Source organism: Manduca sexta, unplaced genomic scaffold, assembly GCF_014839805.1.
Source record: "Manduca sexta isolate Smith_Timp_Sample1 unplaced genomic scaffold, JHU_Msex_v1.0 HiC_scaffold_2397, whole genome shotgun sequence".
NCBI classification, from domain to species: Eukaryota; Metazoa; Arthropoda; class Insecta; order Lepidoptera; family Sphingidae; genus Manduca; species Manduca sexta.
The window spans coordinates 1,233-22,422 of NW_023593357.1; the positions used below are offsets into that span (position 1 = coordinate 1,233).

The 21,190-nt window shown below is 34.4% G+C and overlaps 2 protein-coding genes across 2 annotated transcripts; one reads left to right on the forward strand and one right to left on the reverse strand.

Moving 5' to 3' along the window:
- The first annotated feature begins 993 nt into the window (after positions 1-993).
- On the forward strand, positions 994-7,505 carry LOC115450362 (elongation of very long chain fatty acids protein). Its single transcript, XM_030178361.2, has 5 exons — positions 994-1,119; positions 3,453-3,643; positions 4,913-4,987; positions 5,427-5,723; positions 6,239-7,505. Exons 1-5 carry the CDS (start codon positions 1,071-1,073, stop codon positions 6,482-6,484), a joined length of 858 nt encoding a protein of 285 aa, XP_030034221.1. The 5' UTR covers positions 994-1,070; the 3' UTR covers positions 6,485-7,505.
- Positions 7,506-18,729: 11,224 nt separating this feature from the next.
- Positions 18,730-19,752, reverse strand: LOC119192141 (39S ribosomal protein L52, mitochondrial-like). Its single transcript, XM_037445978.1, is given in 5 exon segments — positions 18,730-18,901; positions 18,904-18,964; positions 19,373-19,398; positions 19,401-19,517; positions 19,601-19,752. Coding segments are annotated over 5 exon segments (366 nt in total). The 5' UTR covers positions 19,641-19,752; the 3' UTR covers positions 18,730-18,779.
- Between the last annotated feature and the right edge of the window lie 1,438 nt (positions 19,753-21,190).

The window sequence follows — 21,190 nt, forward strand, 5'->3', positions numbered from 1 at the left end:
TAATGTTTTGGCTATTACGCAAAAAAAAAGATTTAAAAATTGACACTTAAAAAGTATTTACATCAAACCAAAAATATATATTTTAATGTTGAGAGTAAATTTTTTACCAATTTTCTTTGCGACATCAAACAATCTTCGACTCGTTATATCCTCGGCTTTTATTATTAAAAGGAAACAAAAGAAAAATTTTCTTGAAAATTCCTTGTCTCATGAAAATAAATATACCGAAACAATGACGTTGAGTATTTGCATACAATGTCATTTGGAGGTAAACAATGCCAAGTTCGGAACATTGGCCAATTGGAATTTAATTAGAATCATAATCTGATTTGTGTGGTACGGTCTAACTGTCAGCGTATTGTCATAAAATATGTTAAGTGATGTTTAATGATCTAGCTGACTATGGCTTATGGATGTACCTGCCTAAAAATTACACAAGAAAGATTTCCTACTTATCCGATTATTCACTATGACTCATCTTCATAAGCATGTTGCGAGTAACATTTACCAATGAATTTTAAAAGATATTTAGTTTAAGCATTTGTCAACAGGTCGACTATATGTTATTTAGCAAGTATGTAGAGATAAATTACCTACAATGTCATACAAATTGTATAAAAAAGGTTTTTTGGACAGCTCGTTGCGGTCATTTTGCGTGGTGTAACAAAAAGTTAATAACCTCTAAACAAATCATAAATAGAGATACGGAGCTGAGGTTCTAGAGTAAAATCAGGAAGTTTTGTTACTTACGTACCTCGGAAAGCACGTAGAGCTGTTGATCTTGCGCCTGATCTTTCTCCGGGCATGTCGGATTGCCGTCTCTAAATAAATCTACTATCGGAATTTATAGATACAAAGCTCTCAATACTCTGTGATATCCTACTCAAATTTTGACAAATGCAGGTTAATCATTCTCTTTGTCTTACACTCCCGCTAACAGTAGAACCACGCCTAATCCCATTGTAATGCCATTACGACAACTCTCAATCAGAGTATTAAACCGGACAGTCGATGAGCGAACAGCATTAAGAACCTCTCCGGGGGATGTGCCGTTGTTAAAAATAGTGAACATGGAAAGGATTGACGATAGACATGTGTTCTGGAACTTTAAAGGAGCTGGTAAGCAATCTACCATCACTTGTAACTGAAATTCATATACTCATGGGCATTGGATACTTAAATAATTTTAATGCAAATATGAAAAATATTTTCATCCAAAATCCAACAGAAAAGGGATTTTCAAAACCTAGTCAAATAAAACCTTTGAAATTTCATGGAAGGTGTAACTGTCAAATAACAAAATAGTAGATTGTGACGTCACCAGCCGTAACGCTTCGTGCGTGACAAAGATAGCGCAATTACCACACCTCATCTGCTGTTAATCTCACAACAATATTTCAAATATGAATCATTGAGTTATTTTTTATAAAATTTGCATACTGTTTTCACAGTAGGGCGTCTATTTCTTATTATTTGTCGTTACATATAATCATGTACCCATTTTTCACCATCAAGCCGAGAACCCACGATACAGGCTTGCCTAATGTGGGGACCGTTGTCAATACATTTGTAAAGTTCCAATAATGTTAACTTCGAAAGTATAGCAGATTAATAATATCAGCCCTGTATTATATACTTGCCCACTGCTGAGCACAGGCCTCCTCTACTACTGAGAGGGATTAGGCCTAAGCCCACCACGCTGGCCTATTGCGGGTTGGTAGACTTCACACACCTTCGAAATTCCTTTAGAGAACTTCTCAGATGTGCAGGTTTCCTCACGATGTTTTCCTTCACCGTTAAAGCGAACGATAAATTCACAAAGAATACACACATGATTTTAGAAAAGTCAGAGGTGTGTGCCCTTGGGATTGGAACCTGCGGACATTCGTCTCGGAAGTCCGTTCCACACCCAACTAGGCTATCGCCGCTTTTATATTTATAGCAAATTTCCCATGTGAAATTAAAAAAATAATCATTTTTCTTACTAAGTAAAATTATATCAATTATCAAGCCGAACAATGGGGATAGTAAACATAAGAATATAGTAGCTCCATACACTTTTTCGGTGTAAGTATACATGCCATTAAAATATAACAATATTTTTTTATCACATATGATGAAGTTTTTTTGCAAAATTTAACAATCCAACCATACAATATAGTTAAAAATGAATATTTTCTTTTAATTAACTACTTATATCTTATCGGAATAAATTTCTGTTTTTAGGAATCATTTTTGTTTTAAATTGTTGGACTTACACCTATTTAAATAGTACTTCTGTCAATAATTCGGCTTATTAGAATGCCAACTAATATTCAATGCTATTGCAACTATTTAATTTATTTATATATTTGTATTATTCCCCCTAAGAGCGTCTATCTTCCATTAATATTTAACCTATACTTTTAACTGGAAAGGGAAGACTAGTTTTAAAGAAAAAAAGATTCTTGTAATGAAATTTACATTTAACACACTACTAAAAATGCTATTAAACAAACAAAACATTAACTTTACAAAACAAAAATAATACGGGCTTGTTAAAATCTTATCAAATTCGTTATCCGAATTCGATATTCACGAACTTTTCTTTACTTGAATCCGACTGGGGACTCGTTTAATTCTGTTTACTGTTTAATACGAACTAATGTAGAAGCACATACTACTATCCTTATGACATTAAACTTGTGTATTTTTAAATAAGTTATGTAACGATTAGAGCAACTATCCTCTTAAGGCGTCTATACCACACTTCCTACGGTATTTTGTATTTTAGCCGCTGCGACCACTTATTGTAAGAAATATGCCGCCTCTTTTCAAATTAATAATTCAGTCATTTGAGTATTAGAAAAGTCTGGTGGTTTTAAATTATTGAATAGGTTTCCACGGCTAAGAAAACAAAATAGGTAAGTAATTTAATACAAAGATAATTTTTGGTTAAAAGTTTTTATTACTTTGTTTGTTGTTACATTTTGAATTTTAAATTCTTTAATCTTAAGTTTGTAGCCTGATATTTGCAAACTCTGTTATTTATGAAAACGAAATTGTATTTTTAATATTTGGCATTGAAACCAATAAACTGTTTTTGTTCTACTAAATTCTTATATTATCACTGAGTTCTATCCCAAATACAAATTATCCATCATATGTAACTCAAAGATGTCTTTGATCATGATCATGATCATGTGATCCTGACCCTAATTTTAACTCGCTCCATGGCCTGGCTTACCTGTACTACTTTAATGAAATCTTCACAAACTTTCGCATTTAAAATAAGGCTTCTTAACCATTCTTCTTAACCATCCTAATTACTTTATATTATAAAATTTAATAATAAAAGAACATTGTAGTTAGTTTTTGCATTACAAAACAAATCAAATCGAAGACATGAATGTTGAGCCATGTAAGAAACGTTGCCCTATTTTGAGTCACATTATTAAGAAATGTTTTTCCAGGAGAATACAGCGATCAGAAATTCCTGATGAGCACACCATTTGTGATAACCGCCATTGTGGTCCTGTACTTATGGTTCGTGCTCAAATTCGGACCCGAATTGATGAAGAAACGACCGCCGTTCAAATTGGAGAAGGTTTTATTAGTTTATAATGCTGTGCAAGTCATGATATCCTGTTATATATTCCAATTGGTGAGTAGTTAATATCGTCATTAGTTAGTTAAACAAATAATAAAAAATATATCTATACAGATTTCGTGCACGGCATAGTGACCCCACTCTACCTGATGGTAAGTGAAGTGGGGTCCAATAGAATGTCGACTGACGAGAGACGATTACCCCTCGGCAGTCGACACAATTATGCCCACCTTTTGGAACCCGATATATACAGGCTAATCCAGGAACGCGACACACTTACGTAGGCCACTATGGCGGGTTTTAACACCTTGCGTACGGTGGTCGCTATCTTGGCAGATGTAAAACATATACTACCAATAAATATTATATCCTATGAAGGTTTGAGATTGCTTTTAGAACATTCAATTTGTAAAAGATGTTTAAATAAGCCGAATATGAGATTCACAACTATTTCGTTTAAATACACTTGATGTTCATTACCGCAAAAATATCTATTACTTCATTAATTTGAATCCGATTTCCGAATCAAAGCGGATCAAAGATTCCCAAAATTTGTATGTAGTATTTACCATTGTCGTCGTGATTTTCTGACTAATGCTTTATTATGTAAGAATCATTCAAATAACAATAGAATTAAACAATCGATTATTGATATTACTCTTACGAAATTCACATTTCAGTTTGCATTCAACATTTCGACACTTAAGGTTACTGACCCGATTGTATTGTTTACTTCTCGCTAATTAATTCGAATTCCCAGCCCTGGGTCCCAATTAACTGGGGTTCAAGGAAGGTGATTGTTAATCGAATGTCAGCATTGGCAAGGTTATTACTTGTAAGATTTGGGAATAAAGGTCAATTTAGTTTGGAAGGTTTGCGTTTTAATTAAAGATGATAAGTCAATTGGTTTGTCTAATGGTAATTTCTATCTTATCGGTGCGTGAAATGTTTCACTGAATTGTCCGGAACCTCCACGTAGGCTTTACTACCTTAAGAATAATGCTGGACTACCCCAGCATTATTCTTAAGGTAACGCGCCCCTACGCGTAACTGGATTCTAACAAAACATTATACGGCACAACAGCATTCATAATGTTATTCAAACCGGAACGAAACAGTTTTTAAAATACTGCTTCAAGTAATTCTTACCAAGACGGATTTAGATTTATCTAATATAACTTCTATTATAGAAAAAATCTTTAGCAGTTTATAACAATTATGCTATCTATCATTTAAGTTAGTCTTTTCTTTCTTTGTCTTTAAATTACTTTCAAATTGTCAAAATTTTCAAGTTTCTTTCGTTAATACGAACATTTGTTTCAGGGATTTAGATTTTTAATAAATAATGGAATGTGGAACACGAGGTGTTTAAGCGAAACTGAAGAGTTTAGAAAACAGGTAAATCAGCTCATATAAATTTTATTACTAGACACAGTTTTAATAAGAGTCAGTAAAAAAAGATTAGCGTTAGTATTTTATTTTGATAAAGCGACAACTTTATCTAAATTATAATATAAATAATAACAATATCAGCCGTGTATTATACTGCCCCACTGTTGGGCACGAGGCTCCTCTACTACTGAGGGGGATTAGGCTTTAGTCCACCACGCTGTTCTAGTGCGGATTTATAGACTTCACACACCCTCAAAATTCTTATAGAGACCTTAGGTATGCAGATTTCCTCACGATGTTTTCCTTCACCGTTTAAGCTAGCAATAATTCACAAAGTATACACACACAATTTTAGAAATCACTTTATATTCTTTATTGACAAAGTGGGAGATATCCCGGGTCGGTATAGTGATAGAGGCTTGCTTAATTAATTTAAATTTCCTAGGTAGTAGACGGAAGCCACTACTATTTCCTTGCCAAGGTGGTAGAACTCCTCGACACAGTGTTCTTCGTGCTACGGAAGAAACAGAAGCAGGTGACTTTCCTCCACGTCTACCACCATGCAATGATGGCATCGTTGGTGTGGGCCATCGTCAAATACAACAGGACTGACATCACCGTGTTCCTTGGAGTCATCAACTCCTTGGTCCATGTGGTGATGTATGGGTACTACGGGCTTTCTGTGTTCCCATCGCTGACGAAATACTTGTGGTGGAAGAAATACATTACTATGATGCAATTGGTAAGTTTTTGAATGATGATACTACCTACTAATTATTATAAGGTATACCCGAGAAAGAATACAAGCTCTGTAGGACATTGAGCACCTCAATCTGGGTTACTAGATGTTATGTCTCATTATCAAAGAATTCATAACATAAAAGCTTTCAAGTGATAAGGTATAACCAGTGGCGTAATGAAGAAAAGACCATTGAAAAAAAAAACAAGAAAAACGATACGACCATGCTCCTGTCTAATACAAACGAAAAAATTAGAAAGGGCTAAGTTCTAGTTTTAATTTTAAACGAAACGCCCCTCCCGCTCCCCCTCCTCAGACAAAAGCTGCCCTAACTTCTCTACGCCACTGGGCATGATCCAATATTGCGAACACAAAGCGTCGTGCAGATGATGAACTTGTCAAAAACACTACACTAATAAGAAAACTGTCCAATATTTCTCGTTAACAAGTTGACGTCGTCTGCGTGATGTCTAAAAGTGTATCTGTTTTACAAGTGATACAGATTCCGCCTTTTCCAGATCCAATTCTCCCTGATGTTCATCCACACCATCGTAACCCACATGGTCTCAGAGTGCCGTCCGTCCGAAGCTCTGCTCATCACTGTCTGTTTCAACACAGTCCTCTTCATGTATCTCTTCGGGGATTTCTATGTCAAGTCCTATATCAAGAAATACAATAGAAAAGACATCGTTAATGCTGGAAAGGTTATTAGTAATTCTACAAACGTTACTAACTACCATAAGTTAGCTATGAAGATTCATTAGTCGTAATTGTTAATATAAGAGACTGCCGAAGTGAGTTTCTGAAACACTAAACAGTAATTTTAAAGTGTTAGAGAATATGTTTTATATTTTTTAAATGCATAGAACACTTATCACGTTTTTACAAACTGTTAGTTTTAAATGACCTGGAGTTTGGCACCTAAGATTACCTATAAGTTATTATTTCCTTACGAACAAGAAATTTTCCCATACTGCTAACTAAATTGCCTGATGGTATGGGAATTATAAGAATTCTCGCGTGGTTTTAATTACTATATAATGACCTCTCTATTGGTTTGTCAGGCTTTAGTATAAAAAACGTTTGATGCCACGGTAATTTGATAAAATGCGATTAAATCAGATGCGGGACTAAATATAAATTCAACACTAACTAAATCAGTTGAGGCTAAAACCCAAATATCCAAGCCACGAAGCAAATACCGTTTAAAACGACAATTTAACACTTCATCCCGGGCGTCCAATGCCGCTAATTGACAGGAGTATATGTCAAAATAATTAAGTTATGAGCCCGCTCGGGATTCGCGCTCCAGTTTTTAATATGTCACATCTTGTCAGATATTTTGTGTAGCGAGAGTTGATTCAACAAAAAGCGGTGTTGGATTTGTGATTTCAGAACATGCTCCAGAAATAACTACTGGCGTAACATTATACTTATAATCAATACGAGCTAAATCTTAATAGTCGTGGAATATTCAGCACTTTGATCTTGAAGAGCAATATACTTTAATAGGCAGGTATTTAGTTTAATAGCATACAGATAATTCTAATCTATGTTAATTTTAAGAATGATCTCCAATTTTCTATAAAATAATTTGCATAACAAAATGACTATCTGTTTTATATTCATTGATACTTCAATTTCATTGCAATTTTATCTACGCGTGTAACAGTAACTCTAAAATTAGTTTTAAGTGTTATGCCAACTATAACATTCTATTTTTCTAATGTAATAGATTGTAAGTATTACTTGATTTATAGTCTAGATAACTGCTTAGAAATATTTTTGATACAATAAAAATCTTTTAAAAACCTTTGTTTCACTTTGTCCTATAAGTTCGAATACTTTTAATAATTTCAAACACTATTGTTCTACAATGATGCCGAAGGATATTTGTCAAGTATGTTTTTATAATAAAGCACAGATGTCCAAAAATAAACCGACCTCAAAAACCACCTAAAAACAAATACTTAATTGTTTATCATAGCATATACTAGTTACCAATTCTGTAGTCCGATTGTATTGAATTGGTTTGAAAAAGTGTTTACTTATAGGATTAATTTAGTATATTGTTTTAGAACTGCCTCGATGGCTCAGTTGTATTTGTACACGGTACGAATACGACTACCGCGCTGAGGTCCTGGGTTCGAATCCCGAATCGGGCCAAAATAATTATGACTGGATATTTGCATCTTAAAAATTACTCAGTCGCAGCTCGGAGTCTGCAAGTTGGCGGTGTCATGCCCCCGTGCTTCGGAAAGCACGTAAAGCCGTTGGTCCTGCGCCTGATCTCTCTATGGTCATGTCGAATTGCCGTCTCACCGGACTATAAAAGTGGAGGAATAGAGAGTGCACCTGTGTATTCCGCACACACTTGTGCACTATAAGATCTCCAGCGTACTTGGCTGTTCTCCGTTGAGATTGGCCGCCGTGGCCGAAATTCGGTTAGGAATCACTACCACCACCACCATATTGTATCAAATACAAAAAATAATTCTCTATCGGTTAACAAATAATTGTGTCCGGAAGTAACAAACATTAAAAATATACGTCAAATTGATAACCTCCTTTTTTTGAAATCGGTTAAAAAAATATTAGTGATGATCAATACCGCTATATTATTTCGACATCTCTTTCATAAGAATTACCCGCAAAACGCCTACCTGGTGTTTACCGCCATTTTTTTCGCATCGGATTTTTCGGATGAGGGGAATGGTTATATTGGTTTCACCGGTCTAACAACCCAATGTCGATACTCGAGAGTAAATAAAAATAGTTACCGCCACACTTTAACTAAGTACCCGTATTCAATTCTTTTCTGTCTTCCTAAAATCAATTTAGAGAATAATAACTAACCCAAGGGTTTAATTATGTACACCCAAAATTATCTGAAATGACGCGTTAGTTCCCAAATTAAATTTGGTCCTTCCATGCGTGCAATGCAAATTATTCACCGGGACACTGATTGGATTTTCCGAGGAGCTATCAATTATATTATTGGCAGTTGCAAATTGTATAAACCTGTGGTAGGTAGTGTCCTCGACAAATCTTCAAAATAGGTAAATGCAGAATAATTTTGTAATAACTGGATTTTATAGCCTACTATACTTATACTAGCCCTGCTGCACGATGGACCAGTGACTCGTATAATCCAGATAGTAATGGATGAATGCGAGCTGTTCAAGACCAGGATGGTGCTCAATTGGGGAGGCCTAAGTCCAGCAGTAGTCGGCGACAGGCTGATTGATTTAATAACTAGATATCTTAATTAAATATAGTGTTAAAATAGTAATAACAATTAATCAGTACCTTACCAAATCAACACAATGTATTCAAATACACTGTTGTTTAGTCCTAAATATTTTAGACTCAATAAAAATGTTTCTTATTAAGTTAATATCTAAGCACATTGCCATTCGAAACCATAAAACACCATATATACATTGTGGTAGACTGTCACCATTTCAAAACACGTAAGATTTGAAATAGAACTCAAATTAAATACAAAAATCGTAGCGGTAAAACTGCACACCAACAATTAACACATAACGTCGAAGTTGGACAGCGCGCAGCTGCAGCCCGCGGCTTGTTTTTAGACCTTTTTACCGCTTTTAATTAAACCAAGTTTGCTCGCGGCTCCTAAATTGTTACGTATGCATTGATATTTCCAACGTTAAATAAGTTAGTATAGTGTCTATTTTCTAATTGCAGCGTGTTTATTTAAAGTTTTTTCGTAGCTATTCTTTTATTTGACAAAGAGGTAATTGGACACTGAACGCCTATGGACATCTTTTTATATTAGAAACTAGGATTAAGTGGGAACTTCGCTACATTGTTTCGGCTTGCAGTCTGTTGAGTATTTTTTAAAATTTGAGAATTTATACGAGCTGTGAATTAAAACTATTTAGGTCAAAAACCTAAAAGTATTTCGTCTAAGTAAACATTTTCAGTCTTACTTATAAATTTATTTTAGCGTTAAAAAGTGATTAAGAATTACTTAAATAGCACTCAAAAACATCACCAGCTTCTTAGTTTAAACCATATTAGGAGGCAAGATAGCAGATTTTGACTAACACAGCTGGTCGAGTAAATTTGTGTTTTAACTAAGCATAGCTTTGCGAAATTATTTAAAACTTTATATCTTCTGTAAACATAAGGCAACGGTGTACCTATAGGAACCTTCAAGTTACGACTCTGAATTGGCGGGAAAAATCTAGTAGAAAATAAATATAGATGAGGCACTAGACCTGGTGCGTCAGCCTGCTTGAGATATTTATTGCCTGCAATACAAACGTTTATAGGTAGCTTGTACATATGTAACAGAGGATTGTAGCTTTTCTTTATTATTCCCAAGTAAACAAGATTTTTAGACAAATATTAAAAACGCTTATTCGACGAATTGCTTGTTGTGGCATATCGTTGGTTTAAGGAATGAGATCACAAAATCACTTATAGTAATGTCCTCTTCTTTCCTATCGTTTTACCTTTTATCTAACCGCAGACCAGTATGTCGCGATCTCATTGTATCATCATATGTTATACTTGCCAATTAATTATAGACCTAAGTTAAAAGAACAAATTGTCTTCGTGAACATTTGCGTTGTTTTAGCCATACAACAACGATGTACCAAATACTACTCAGCTTACATAACTTCGTTAAATTCAAAATACCTTAAACTTCAATTTAGTTGTCAATTTAGAATATCACCCCCTCATGTCCCCCGGCCCCATTAGTCCGGCCCTGTGCCAACGTCTTGAGTTAACTCACCGTGATTTTAATTACTTCGCCTCGTAGATGCTTTGATGGCAGGCTTGTTACAGTAACTATCTAAATGACTAGAATTGGTGTATGAAACGTTTAGAAGCTCTTAAGACACTTTCAATTTGCATTTTGCAACGTACGCTCCGGAATTTATGCAGTGAGTACTTACCCTATTTCTACCTGTATTGGACTCTTACATACGTCACGATCAGTTAATAGTAGTAACTGAAGATCGTCCAGTGGTCGAAATATTATACTTAAATTGTATTTTTCTGTACTGCTCTATATGAACTTTAATCATGCCAGATCGCATACGGCTCCGTGCGCTCAATGTCTTTAAAAGAGGGCACAAATTTCTTCACGTATTAATATATAGATTACATAGTAGCTCGTTACTTGTTGAAGGATTGTGTTCTGAAATTAGCTGGGAGACATTATAAAAGTCCAGCCTCGATAATTCCGGCATATACCTATCATAGTCAGCCTCCATTATAGGTGTTTCATCTGTCCATCCACGAGGTGGACAGATACCCTCATAAAAGTCGCTGGATGACGGCCGCTTCCAATAGGTCTATATGGAAATCTTTGTGAGAGGCCCATGTTCAGCAGTAGACTTCCTACGGCTAATGATAATGATGATGATGGTGATGAAAGGTATTTCGACTTTCCCGTACAATTTACATCTGATGTTTACATTACTATACCATAAAAACACATTAAAATAAAAATACTAGGTTATGGTGATAATAAAGTAAAATGATAATTTATGAAACAAACACTCTTTTTCATTCTACCTTCACTTTAATTTAAACGTCAAGTCTGTACTTATTCGCACAATCTATTACGAGAAATTCTTTGAGCTTTGTTTTTTGCACAATCCCCAAATCGTAATATCCCTTGAAAGTGAATGGTTAATTAAATACTACGCTTACAGGTGAGCACGTCTGGGATTTACAACGGTCTTTAGAATTTTGAGGTACTTTATTTGTATGATGTTCTATTATTATGTTTACGCGACTGTTGGGCGTCAAAATAAAACTAGTTTTGTTTTTTGTATTTCAATGTGCTCCCGACATTTCAAAGACTTGGCAGCCTTAAGGTCACAGAGCGGACTGCGCACAGAACGTTTCCGAAGTCTTCAAAACGTAGCATCAGAAAAAAATAAAAATACAAAAAACCGCAATAAATAATTTGATTTCAATAGTTTATTTGTAGCAGACAAACTAATAAAAGGATTACTTAATGGCATCTGATCAAAGATTCGATGAGAGAATTTGATGCATCAGCAGTCTTAAAGGGGAAGATATGGTTGAGAAACTTATTACGTTTCTACTGATACAGTAAACCTTACGTAGAGCAAAGTCGCATCGTCAAGCTGGTTTTCAGTGAAAATAAATTACTCACCGTATTTTCAGACTAGCGACCTATCTATTTCAATTAGGAATCATTGCCTTGACACGTAGAGAAACTGCGAGGTAATATCGTCGGTTTACTGCAAAACTCACTAATGGCAAAAAATCATCAAGTACAGTTTATAAAGCCCTAAACATAATATAATATTTAACATACTCACTAGATTTTAAGAATAGAAATATTCAAGAATATAATAATGCTTTACTTTTTTTAACATAGTTATATCTAAGACACTATAGGGAAAACAATAAAACTAAAAGGGGCTTAATTCATACATTTGTATTTGTCAGTTAACAAGTTCTTGCAGTAAGCCGACGATATAGTTCTAAATTGTATATAACTTGTATGTTATCTAGTGAAAAGTCTTAATCTCCCTCGTAGCATCGCTTCACCCGCTGGTGATGTGACGAGGACACGTCACGTGACTGCGCTTTACATAGCTTTAACAACGTCTATTAAAAAGTAATTTTATTAGATTTATTTAATTCACCTTTCAAACAATATAAGCGAACCTTTAATTCAACATAGTAGTTTTATCATTATCTTTCATGATCAATCAACAACGATTTAAATATGATTGTTAATGTTTATTTCGACAAAGATTCTTTGTACTAAACAGCACATATAGCTTTGAATTTAAAACTAAAATAATTACAAATTAAATTGCATTAAATAACATTATTTTATTTGGTCCTCAATAACTTATGCGTTAACTTGACCAAACTTTTTTCAGATGGTGGGGCCCCCGCCCCCTATTCTATCTCAGTACATCCCTGCAAACAATATAGCGTTGTGGACATTGCCGGCAACCACTTACTATGGCGAGTAGATAACGCGTTTACCCTGTTTTTACATTATGATTTTTTCGCTTCATTGCAACAAAGAGTATAATACGATAAAGCTCTTTGTATTATACTTTTTCTGTTAATATTTAGGGACAGGTAAAAGTGAATTAATAGCATAGATGAAAAAGATTGTTTTTTATCTGTTAATTAATCTACAAGTATATTATGATGAACAGAAACTAGTGGAGACAATCTGCTCTAAATGAAGTACATCCAATGATGACTACGTTCTTTAGTCATGAGGTATCGACTACACAGAGAAATATTATGTAGACTTCATAAATTGTGCCAAGTATTACATTAATTTTAATTTCTAGTTATTTGTTTTTACCGACTACAAAAAAGGTGGAGGTTATCAATTTGACTGTATTTTTTAAATTAAATTCGCAGTCTTACCTAATGGTTGTAGATTTGTTATTGTTTTAGTTTATCGACTTTTAATTTAATATAAAAACACTAAACACTGATTAGTGTAATTAATAAATAGTTTTATTGTAACTATTTCCGATTTCACTGACCTATTATATTAGGTTAATTAATAAAACTTTAAATGTAACTATTTGCGTTTTCACCATAACTTTACTGACCTATTATATATTATGGTTAAACAATAACCATCGAAGCATAAACCATTGTTTAAAACCATTGCCACTTAGCTATGAAATCGATGCATCGTTTAATTATGGACCTTTTAAGCGCGTACACGGTTGGGCGGCTGCGGTCGGACACCATCCGCGACCTGGTCATCCGCTTAACACTGTTATCTCGGCTTTACAATACTGCACTCTATTGTAATAAGCGATTTTGGAACATTTTCACAGCTATTGATCCGAATATGTGTAGTCCTATTTTTGAATATTACGTGGGACTTGTTTTTTTTAAACGAATGAAGATACAGTCTAGCTACGTATTAAATTAGGCATATCGACTCTGATAACTGTCTTACCCTTGAATATTTGTCCATTACTGAGTTTTTCCTGCTAAGCTTTCCCGATATGACCCTCTTCTAGAAAGAAAATAAACTAATCGTTTTTTATAACTCTAGATTTATAAATTGTGAGGAGTCATAACGCTGGCACCAGGCCTAATGCGGATTACTTATGTAATAGACTGTACGTCTCATCGAAATTGTTGCGGAGGTACAACTGATAACATTCAAGATATAGCCCGGATTACAGGTCCTCACTAATCTTTTACACATACCACTTTCTCTCCGAGTGGTAGGACGGGCGTAAACAGCTTGCTCTGGTTATACATCAACCAGAGCAAGCTGTTTTCGCCCGTAAACATTTCATGGTCTTCTCCTTCCGCCACACTTCCTTACCAGCTATCCCCTCCCTACTCTCCTCCAGGGTCCTGCTGTCGCAAATCCGAGGGATTCTACTATCCCATTTGCAAGTTTCCCCCGGTGTTAACTACGAGGTCCGAAACCCAAAAAAAAACAACTTTTCGCCATGAATTCTTTTCCATGAGGTGATTGGGACGAGCCAATCGCTACATCGCTCACAAATTAGGAACTTTTTTAATCGCCGTTACACCTTTGTTCATTGTTTTACAAATGTTACCTGATTTCTGTAGACCATTCCGAAATTCGTAAGTTGCTCACGTCCAATGGGGCCAGAGGGGAATAGGCTGGCCACATCAGGCGGAAATGAAGCCGACGAACCGTAGCCATGGATGCATAGTCGTATCTAGGCATAGCCTTTCCTGAATACAGGCGTAAATTGAATAAACGAAGCGGATAATACATGGTAATTTACTTTAAACATCGTCTAAAGAATTGCGAAATGACATTTATTAAGCGACCTAGAACGTGCTGTAAATACTAACAACTCTCACCCGTTATTGTTAATTTATTTAATAATACACTAATGTTAAACTTAAGATGTTCATTTAATTAGACTAAGTTGTAATTTTGTACTTTCTAAGTTTGCATTTATTTTACAAATTTATACTATAATTTCAATTTTCTGTTACTAAAAAAAATATTTAGCCAATAGTGCTGTATGCCCGTGTGAAGGTTTGTAACCTAGAATAAGTGTCTAATATTATGGATCTCTGATGTGTATGTTTGTGTGGTAAATCCGTTGCTGTGTGTATAAATAAATAAATAAATTATAATTATCGGAACAAAGTTTGTTTGAGATGCTTTTGACATGGTTCATTCTAGGAATGGGATTGATGATTGAGATTTGGATCGTTTATTAAAACGACTGTTAGTGGCGATACAAATATTGTTATTTGATTAAAATATTTTGTTTAGAATACTTTGCCGCCGCGCGTACCGTTCTTCCTATAATGCTGGGTCCTTCTACCGTAGCGTGAAGAATTACATAAGTAGGTCGGCAAGTAAAATAAATAAATATTCAGTATTCTTTCAAACAAATTTGGGGACACAGCGTACCCGTCCCATCTTATGTTCGTACACCTTTGACAACAAAAAATTGTTCGACTTATTTCTATCAGATCTCGTTTCAACAAAAACAAGGGTCTATTTATTAGTTGTTACCAAGAAACATTTTTCTGAACGACATTACAAGCAATAAATAAAGTTTGACTTGCGTACCTCTAATAAAAATGACTGAAAAATATTAGCTTGGTATATTTTTGTTTTGTATTTTAACTGTATTATTATTATCGTCTACCAGCAGCGAAGCGTCCATACTTACTATTTTATTTACTTTTGTCTTAGTTTTTGTTTTCTGTTAAATTGACAGAGATGTGTTAACTAAGACAATTTTTTTGCCTCGGGTTAACTTTTGAAAAATTTCACCTTTCGCCATTGTCGTCTACTACATAAAGAAGTTATCGACTTCTACCACAATTCAAGTCCTACGCCCCGGGTTTGAATCCCAACTCAATACAATGTGGACTCTTTCAGTTTTCTACGGTTTCCGAATCTCTCGATCCTCATAAGAGTTGGATATCAGTCGTAAAAACTTTGAACAAATCCTTTCTGCATCTTTAAAATGTCTGCTATCCCGGCCCGATATTGCAGTAAAAAAATTCGGGTTGCAAATCAAAAATTAAACTATGTTAGACTCACACAGATGAGATATTTTTTTATAGTTGTGTGCAAATCGGAACTGATAGTAAACCGTTTTTTTTATATATATAAACGAAGCTATGTATTACGTATGACTATCAATTATGCGAGCTAAACTAAACTAAGTTGCTTAGTTCTTGTTTTGCACCCAGCTTAAAAGAAACTGAGAGAAAAGAAAGTGGAAAAGGAGTAGACCTACCTTTACCAAGTAATCACCACAATACTAAAGAATCATGGATACATTTCCGGCCAACACCTTCTTTATGTAATATATAATAATCTCAGTCGTGTAGTATATACTATCCGATTGCTGAGCTCGGGCCAACTTTATTACAGAAAGACGTAGTGCAAATTGGCAGCCTCATATTAAACCCTCATAAATTCTTATAGGAACTTCTCAGGTATGTAGGTTTTCTTACAATGGTTTCCTTCACTGTTAAAACAAGCGTTAACTCACAAAGAATACTCACATAACTTTAGAAAAGTCAAAGGTGTGTGCCCTTGGGTTTTCAACCTGCGGACATTTACTCCGGCAGTCCATTCCACTCCCAACTAGGCTATCATCACTTTCAACCACAAAGTTATTGCTACATTTCCTACACACACAAAAATTAAATAAGTACTTTATACAGACATTAATTTGACGCTTAGGAATACTAGGAACCTAAGGCTTTTAAGGTTGTGCCGCCGGGAAAACGTCGGCTAAACCGTATTTTTAGGAAGCCGCTTACTTTCACGAAGGCAAACATAATTAAAAACTTTTACAAAAGCGATACAATATCTATGTTGCCAACGACAAACTAGTTGTACTTTTTGCCAAAGACAAAATAGGAACATTAATTAGTAAAGTTTTAATCAACACAGCAAGAACAAGGGTCGAACTTGTTACGTAAGTTTTCTGCCACAGTTGTCTGAGGGAGAAAAACTAGCGGATGTCTTGATAGCTTGTTTCGAACTGATATTCATTTTTAAAGGGGGCTGTCGTCGCCTTCTCGTGATATGCTTTCAACGCAAAAATAATGAGGTCCTGTCGATATATAATATGTACCACATAATGCTAATGTGGAGGTTTGATTTTTAACAAAAAATTAAAAGAGATTATTTTTGACGTATATACACTGTCGTTTTAGACCGTAAGTTTTCCATAATATATTATAATTATCTTTGAGTTAAGGGTATTCAAATATTTTTCTAGGGTAGATTTATTTGATATTTCACTATACCACCCTAAATTTGATATTATGGGCATGATACGACGAAGGACTCGTATCGTGGCCCACCTTAGGGCAGAAAGAAGCTTTAGGCACCATCTTCTATGATCCTTATCACGAATCATGGACAAAAACAAGGGAATTAAGTTGTCTTTGTTAAAGGGAGGAAAGCAACAAATCTAATTGTTTGTAACGCCATAATATATTCAGGAAATGGTGTATATTGATTCTGATTTTCTTTTCAACCAAAATATTGGATTACTAATTATAATCGGTATTTGTTTTGTTTTCATTGTGCCTTAATAGATATTTTAGTAAAATAATTATTTAAACTGCGCTCTAATTTATAGTAATTTGTTTTTACATATGACGAGACGATTAAGTAGCTCCCTTTGGATAACGCGTTGGAATTGAAAGCTAAGGCACCACAATCTGGGAACATGTGACAGCCATGCGCTCCACTCTTTGACATTGGATACCCTTAATTGAGATAGTGACTGACCACAGCTTCCATTGACAAACCGCGCGCTTGAACATTTTTAGCATAATAAATAGATTTTAATACATTTATTCCTTTTGATATTATGATTAGTTTATCTATGCATCATAATTAAAATTTAAGGACTTTTTCTTTCAACCCAAAGTTCAATTCAGATATGGATGTTGGACGCAAAAATTATTTGCATCCATTTTGTTTCTATTGTCACCACATGGTGCAGTAGTCCAACGCTAACAAACATGTAAAACTTGCCTTATTCTCTAAAAACACCATAAGTTAGAACAGTGTAGACATTTGTTTTAATTAAAGTGAATAAAATAATACAGCGAAATAAATAAAGTGGAAATAAAATAATACAACTGTATAGCTGTATTATTTTATTTCCACTTTAATAAAAATAAAAACTCGAAGGGTTAAACACCAGTGAACCGTAATTTAGCTGAGCTTATAGTGGTCCTACGGTGCCTCTCGCCCATTAGAATCAAGACGTGAAGCAAAAATCTTTCTCTTAAACGCTTTCTACTAGTTATCTAATTCATATATGGCGTTCAATACTAATCCCATGCAATACAGATGACATGAATTCAGACGATGTCATTAGTCATTACGTATTTTATGTTTACGCTAATATTGACATCGAAATGAATAAGTTTTTTTTAACGCGGTTTTTTATATTATAATTTTCTTCCGATATTTCGAAGACTGCAGCCTTCCTGGTTACTGGGAGGACTAAGGTGCAGGTGGTCCGAAAAGTCAACGATACAATATCTATTTAAAATTTACAATAATTAAAAATTAAAAAAAAAGCGCTGATGACTGTACGACATTTTTGAATAAATATTTCAAACTCCTTTGTATCTTCCTATTTGATTAATTTCGATGTGGATAAAGATAAATCAGTGTTCCCCAAGACTCGCCGAGATTCATCACTCGGTATCATAAATTGCGTGACGGGTAGGATGAGCTCACAGCTGCCTTGAAGCCTGGCAGCTGGACTTTTGGAACCCAAAAACAGGGCTGCCTAACCTCCTTACAATACGAAAACTAGTTTTATTTTAATATGATTGGTCTTAAGGCTATTTAATACGTCCATTACGACACTTGGAACTTCAAATCACTTTTTGTATGCATATCCATACCATGCCTCTTCTCCGTGGGATCGGACGCCAACCATTTTGCATTAAAGAAATATCGCCTCAAAGAAAACAATCTTTTGAATAAAAACAATATCACTTCAATTACAACTACATATATTTATAACTATCATATACACTACTAACATATTACTTTTTCCTATACAAAGCGGATCCTTTGGGCTTCAGCCGATCCGATAAGATCTGTTGTTTCTCTTGTTCCTTCGCTAGTTGCATCTTCTGGTATCTTTCCTTTGCAAAGTCCAGTTCGAGCAAAGTTGTACTATTTGTTCTGCATATTGTCTCTGTCGTAACATCCTCAGCTTTTGTTTGTGCTGAAAATGTTTTGAGATAAATTAGATATAGATATACAAATGCAATGAAAGGGTCTCTTTTTTATACGAGCACAGCTATGTGACCCTACTGTAGCTGATGGTAAGTGGGATGTCCAATAGAATGTCAACTGATGAGAGATGACCTTGGCGCTCAACACAATTATGCTGGCCTGTTGGAACTGGATGTATACAGGCTGATACCGGAACGCGACACAGTTACGTGGTCCACTATGGCGTGTTTTGGCACCTTGTGTAATGTGGTCGATATCCAAGCGGATATAAAATATATCCTACCACCACCAGTGTAATCGCTTGATTGTAATTTTAGATGGTCCAATAGGGTAGGACCTTCTTATAGCTTAATGTCTGTCTCAAACAAAAAATATATATAATTTACGTGGTACGTACCAGAAGCGGTGTTGGTCTTCCGTCCAAAATGTATAGTCCGGACCGTCGGTAAGAATCCCTTCAGCATTGCGGTTAACTGGCAGACCTCGTGCTACACGCCATTCTTTTGTACTCAACACAACAGTGCTGCTAAGTGCTCGGGCCACTGAAAATTATACATTACAAATATGATAACACATTGACAAATTGATACATGATTTTTTTGTATTATAGAAATGAGAAACTTACCAACTTTGTTAATTAAACCTAGGCGTAGAGTTACACTCATATTTTCTGTTTATTTTGATTGCAATAAAAATAATTTATATCTACCTATTAGGTTAATTTTCTATTTTGACTTTTATTGACAATGACATTTATGTGCCGTCGTCGTTCAGAAACCTGAGAAGGAACCATTATTTTTAAAATTATGTTTTATACTTAAAATGGTTCTTTTGAGCTATTAATTACTGACATTAGGTAGTGTTGAAAAATGTACATCATGTTGATAAAAAAACAATTTGATAGTTATTTTATACTTTTTATCCGGGGAGTTCCAATATAACGACAAAAACATTGTCTCTATGTCTGTAGCAGATGAGTCATTTATTTAAAGTCGACATAGAGAACATGTCCTTGGTGCATGATTGGTTTGATATATCTGGAAATCGCATTTGACCAATAAAATCGAAGTTATGCTAACGGTAACCAATAGCATTGCTCAGAAATAAGATATTTTTGAATATCAATGTCATAACCGGTAAACGAAAACAGATGTGATTCAATCGTTTTCTTTCCATCAGAAATATTGTGTTTCGAGCGAGAGTTTTTATTTGTGCTATAAAAGTGGTGTTTTGTTCTTTTGATAAAGGTTTATCTCCAGAGAAAGAGTAACGGGTCACAAAGGTAACATATTATTCCTTATATTACATTACCGGCTTAAAAATATTGATTACTATTTAGTTACGCCACACATTAGTCTGGTACTTTCTAGGACATTTCCGAAATATACGCATTTCGGAATGCTTTTTGTTGCTTAACAATACCTAGTGATCGTAATTCAACTAGTTTTATGTATAATACTATATAATATAGTAAATCTATAGCCTTGTTTTACGTTATAAGACTTTTGTCAAACCTTTTTTTTACAGTCAATGGAACACAATAACTGGATTCTTAGAAAATATTACGCAATTATACACCTTATTACTATTTGATTCATGTTTGTTTAGAAAAAAAAATGAAAATCATTTACATCCAAAAAAGTTTACAATACCAACATACATTTTTGGATAGCTATTATCCTACAAAGAAAAATAGTCTGTATTTTTAAGTACACAAAATTTATCGAAATAAAATAAAGTTATCAAATTGTTTTTATTGTTTGCATCAGATAAGCATTTTTGCTGTGTCAGGACTTTGTGATAATGAGTAAGAAAGTTGTTTTTCCTTGACTGGTTATTTGTCTGGTGGTAAGCATTACTGGCATATAACAGGACAAACCTATTTAAAATAACATTAACATAACATTATATTACTTATTCTTTGTGTCTACTAGGATTTTCCCAAAAATATTTAATTTACAGACATATGAAATTACGAACTTATTTTATTATGTATAGATGTAGTGTAGCAATACCCTATGCTTGTCATCCTTAAATATTACGGGTTAAGGCCTATTTTACAATTTCAATACATATTAGACAGCTAAAGTAAATGATAGTAATTTGATAACCTATTGGGAGCATAACTAAAACTATTACTAAACTGAAATCATGGGACAGTCCATTAGTTTCAATATAATATTAATACTAATATCAACCCTTTATAACTGAAAGC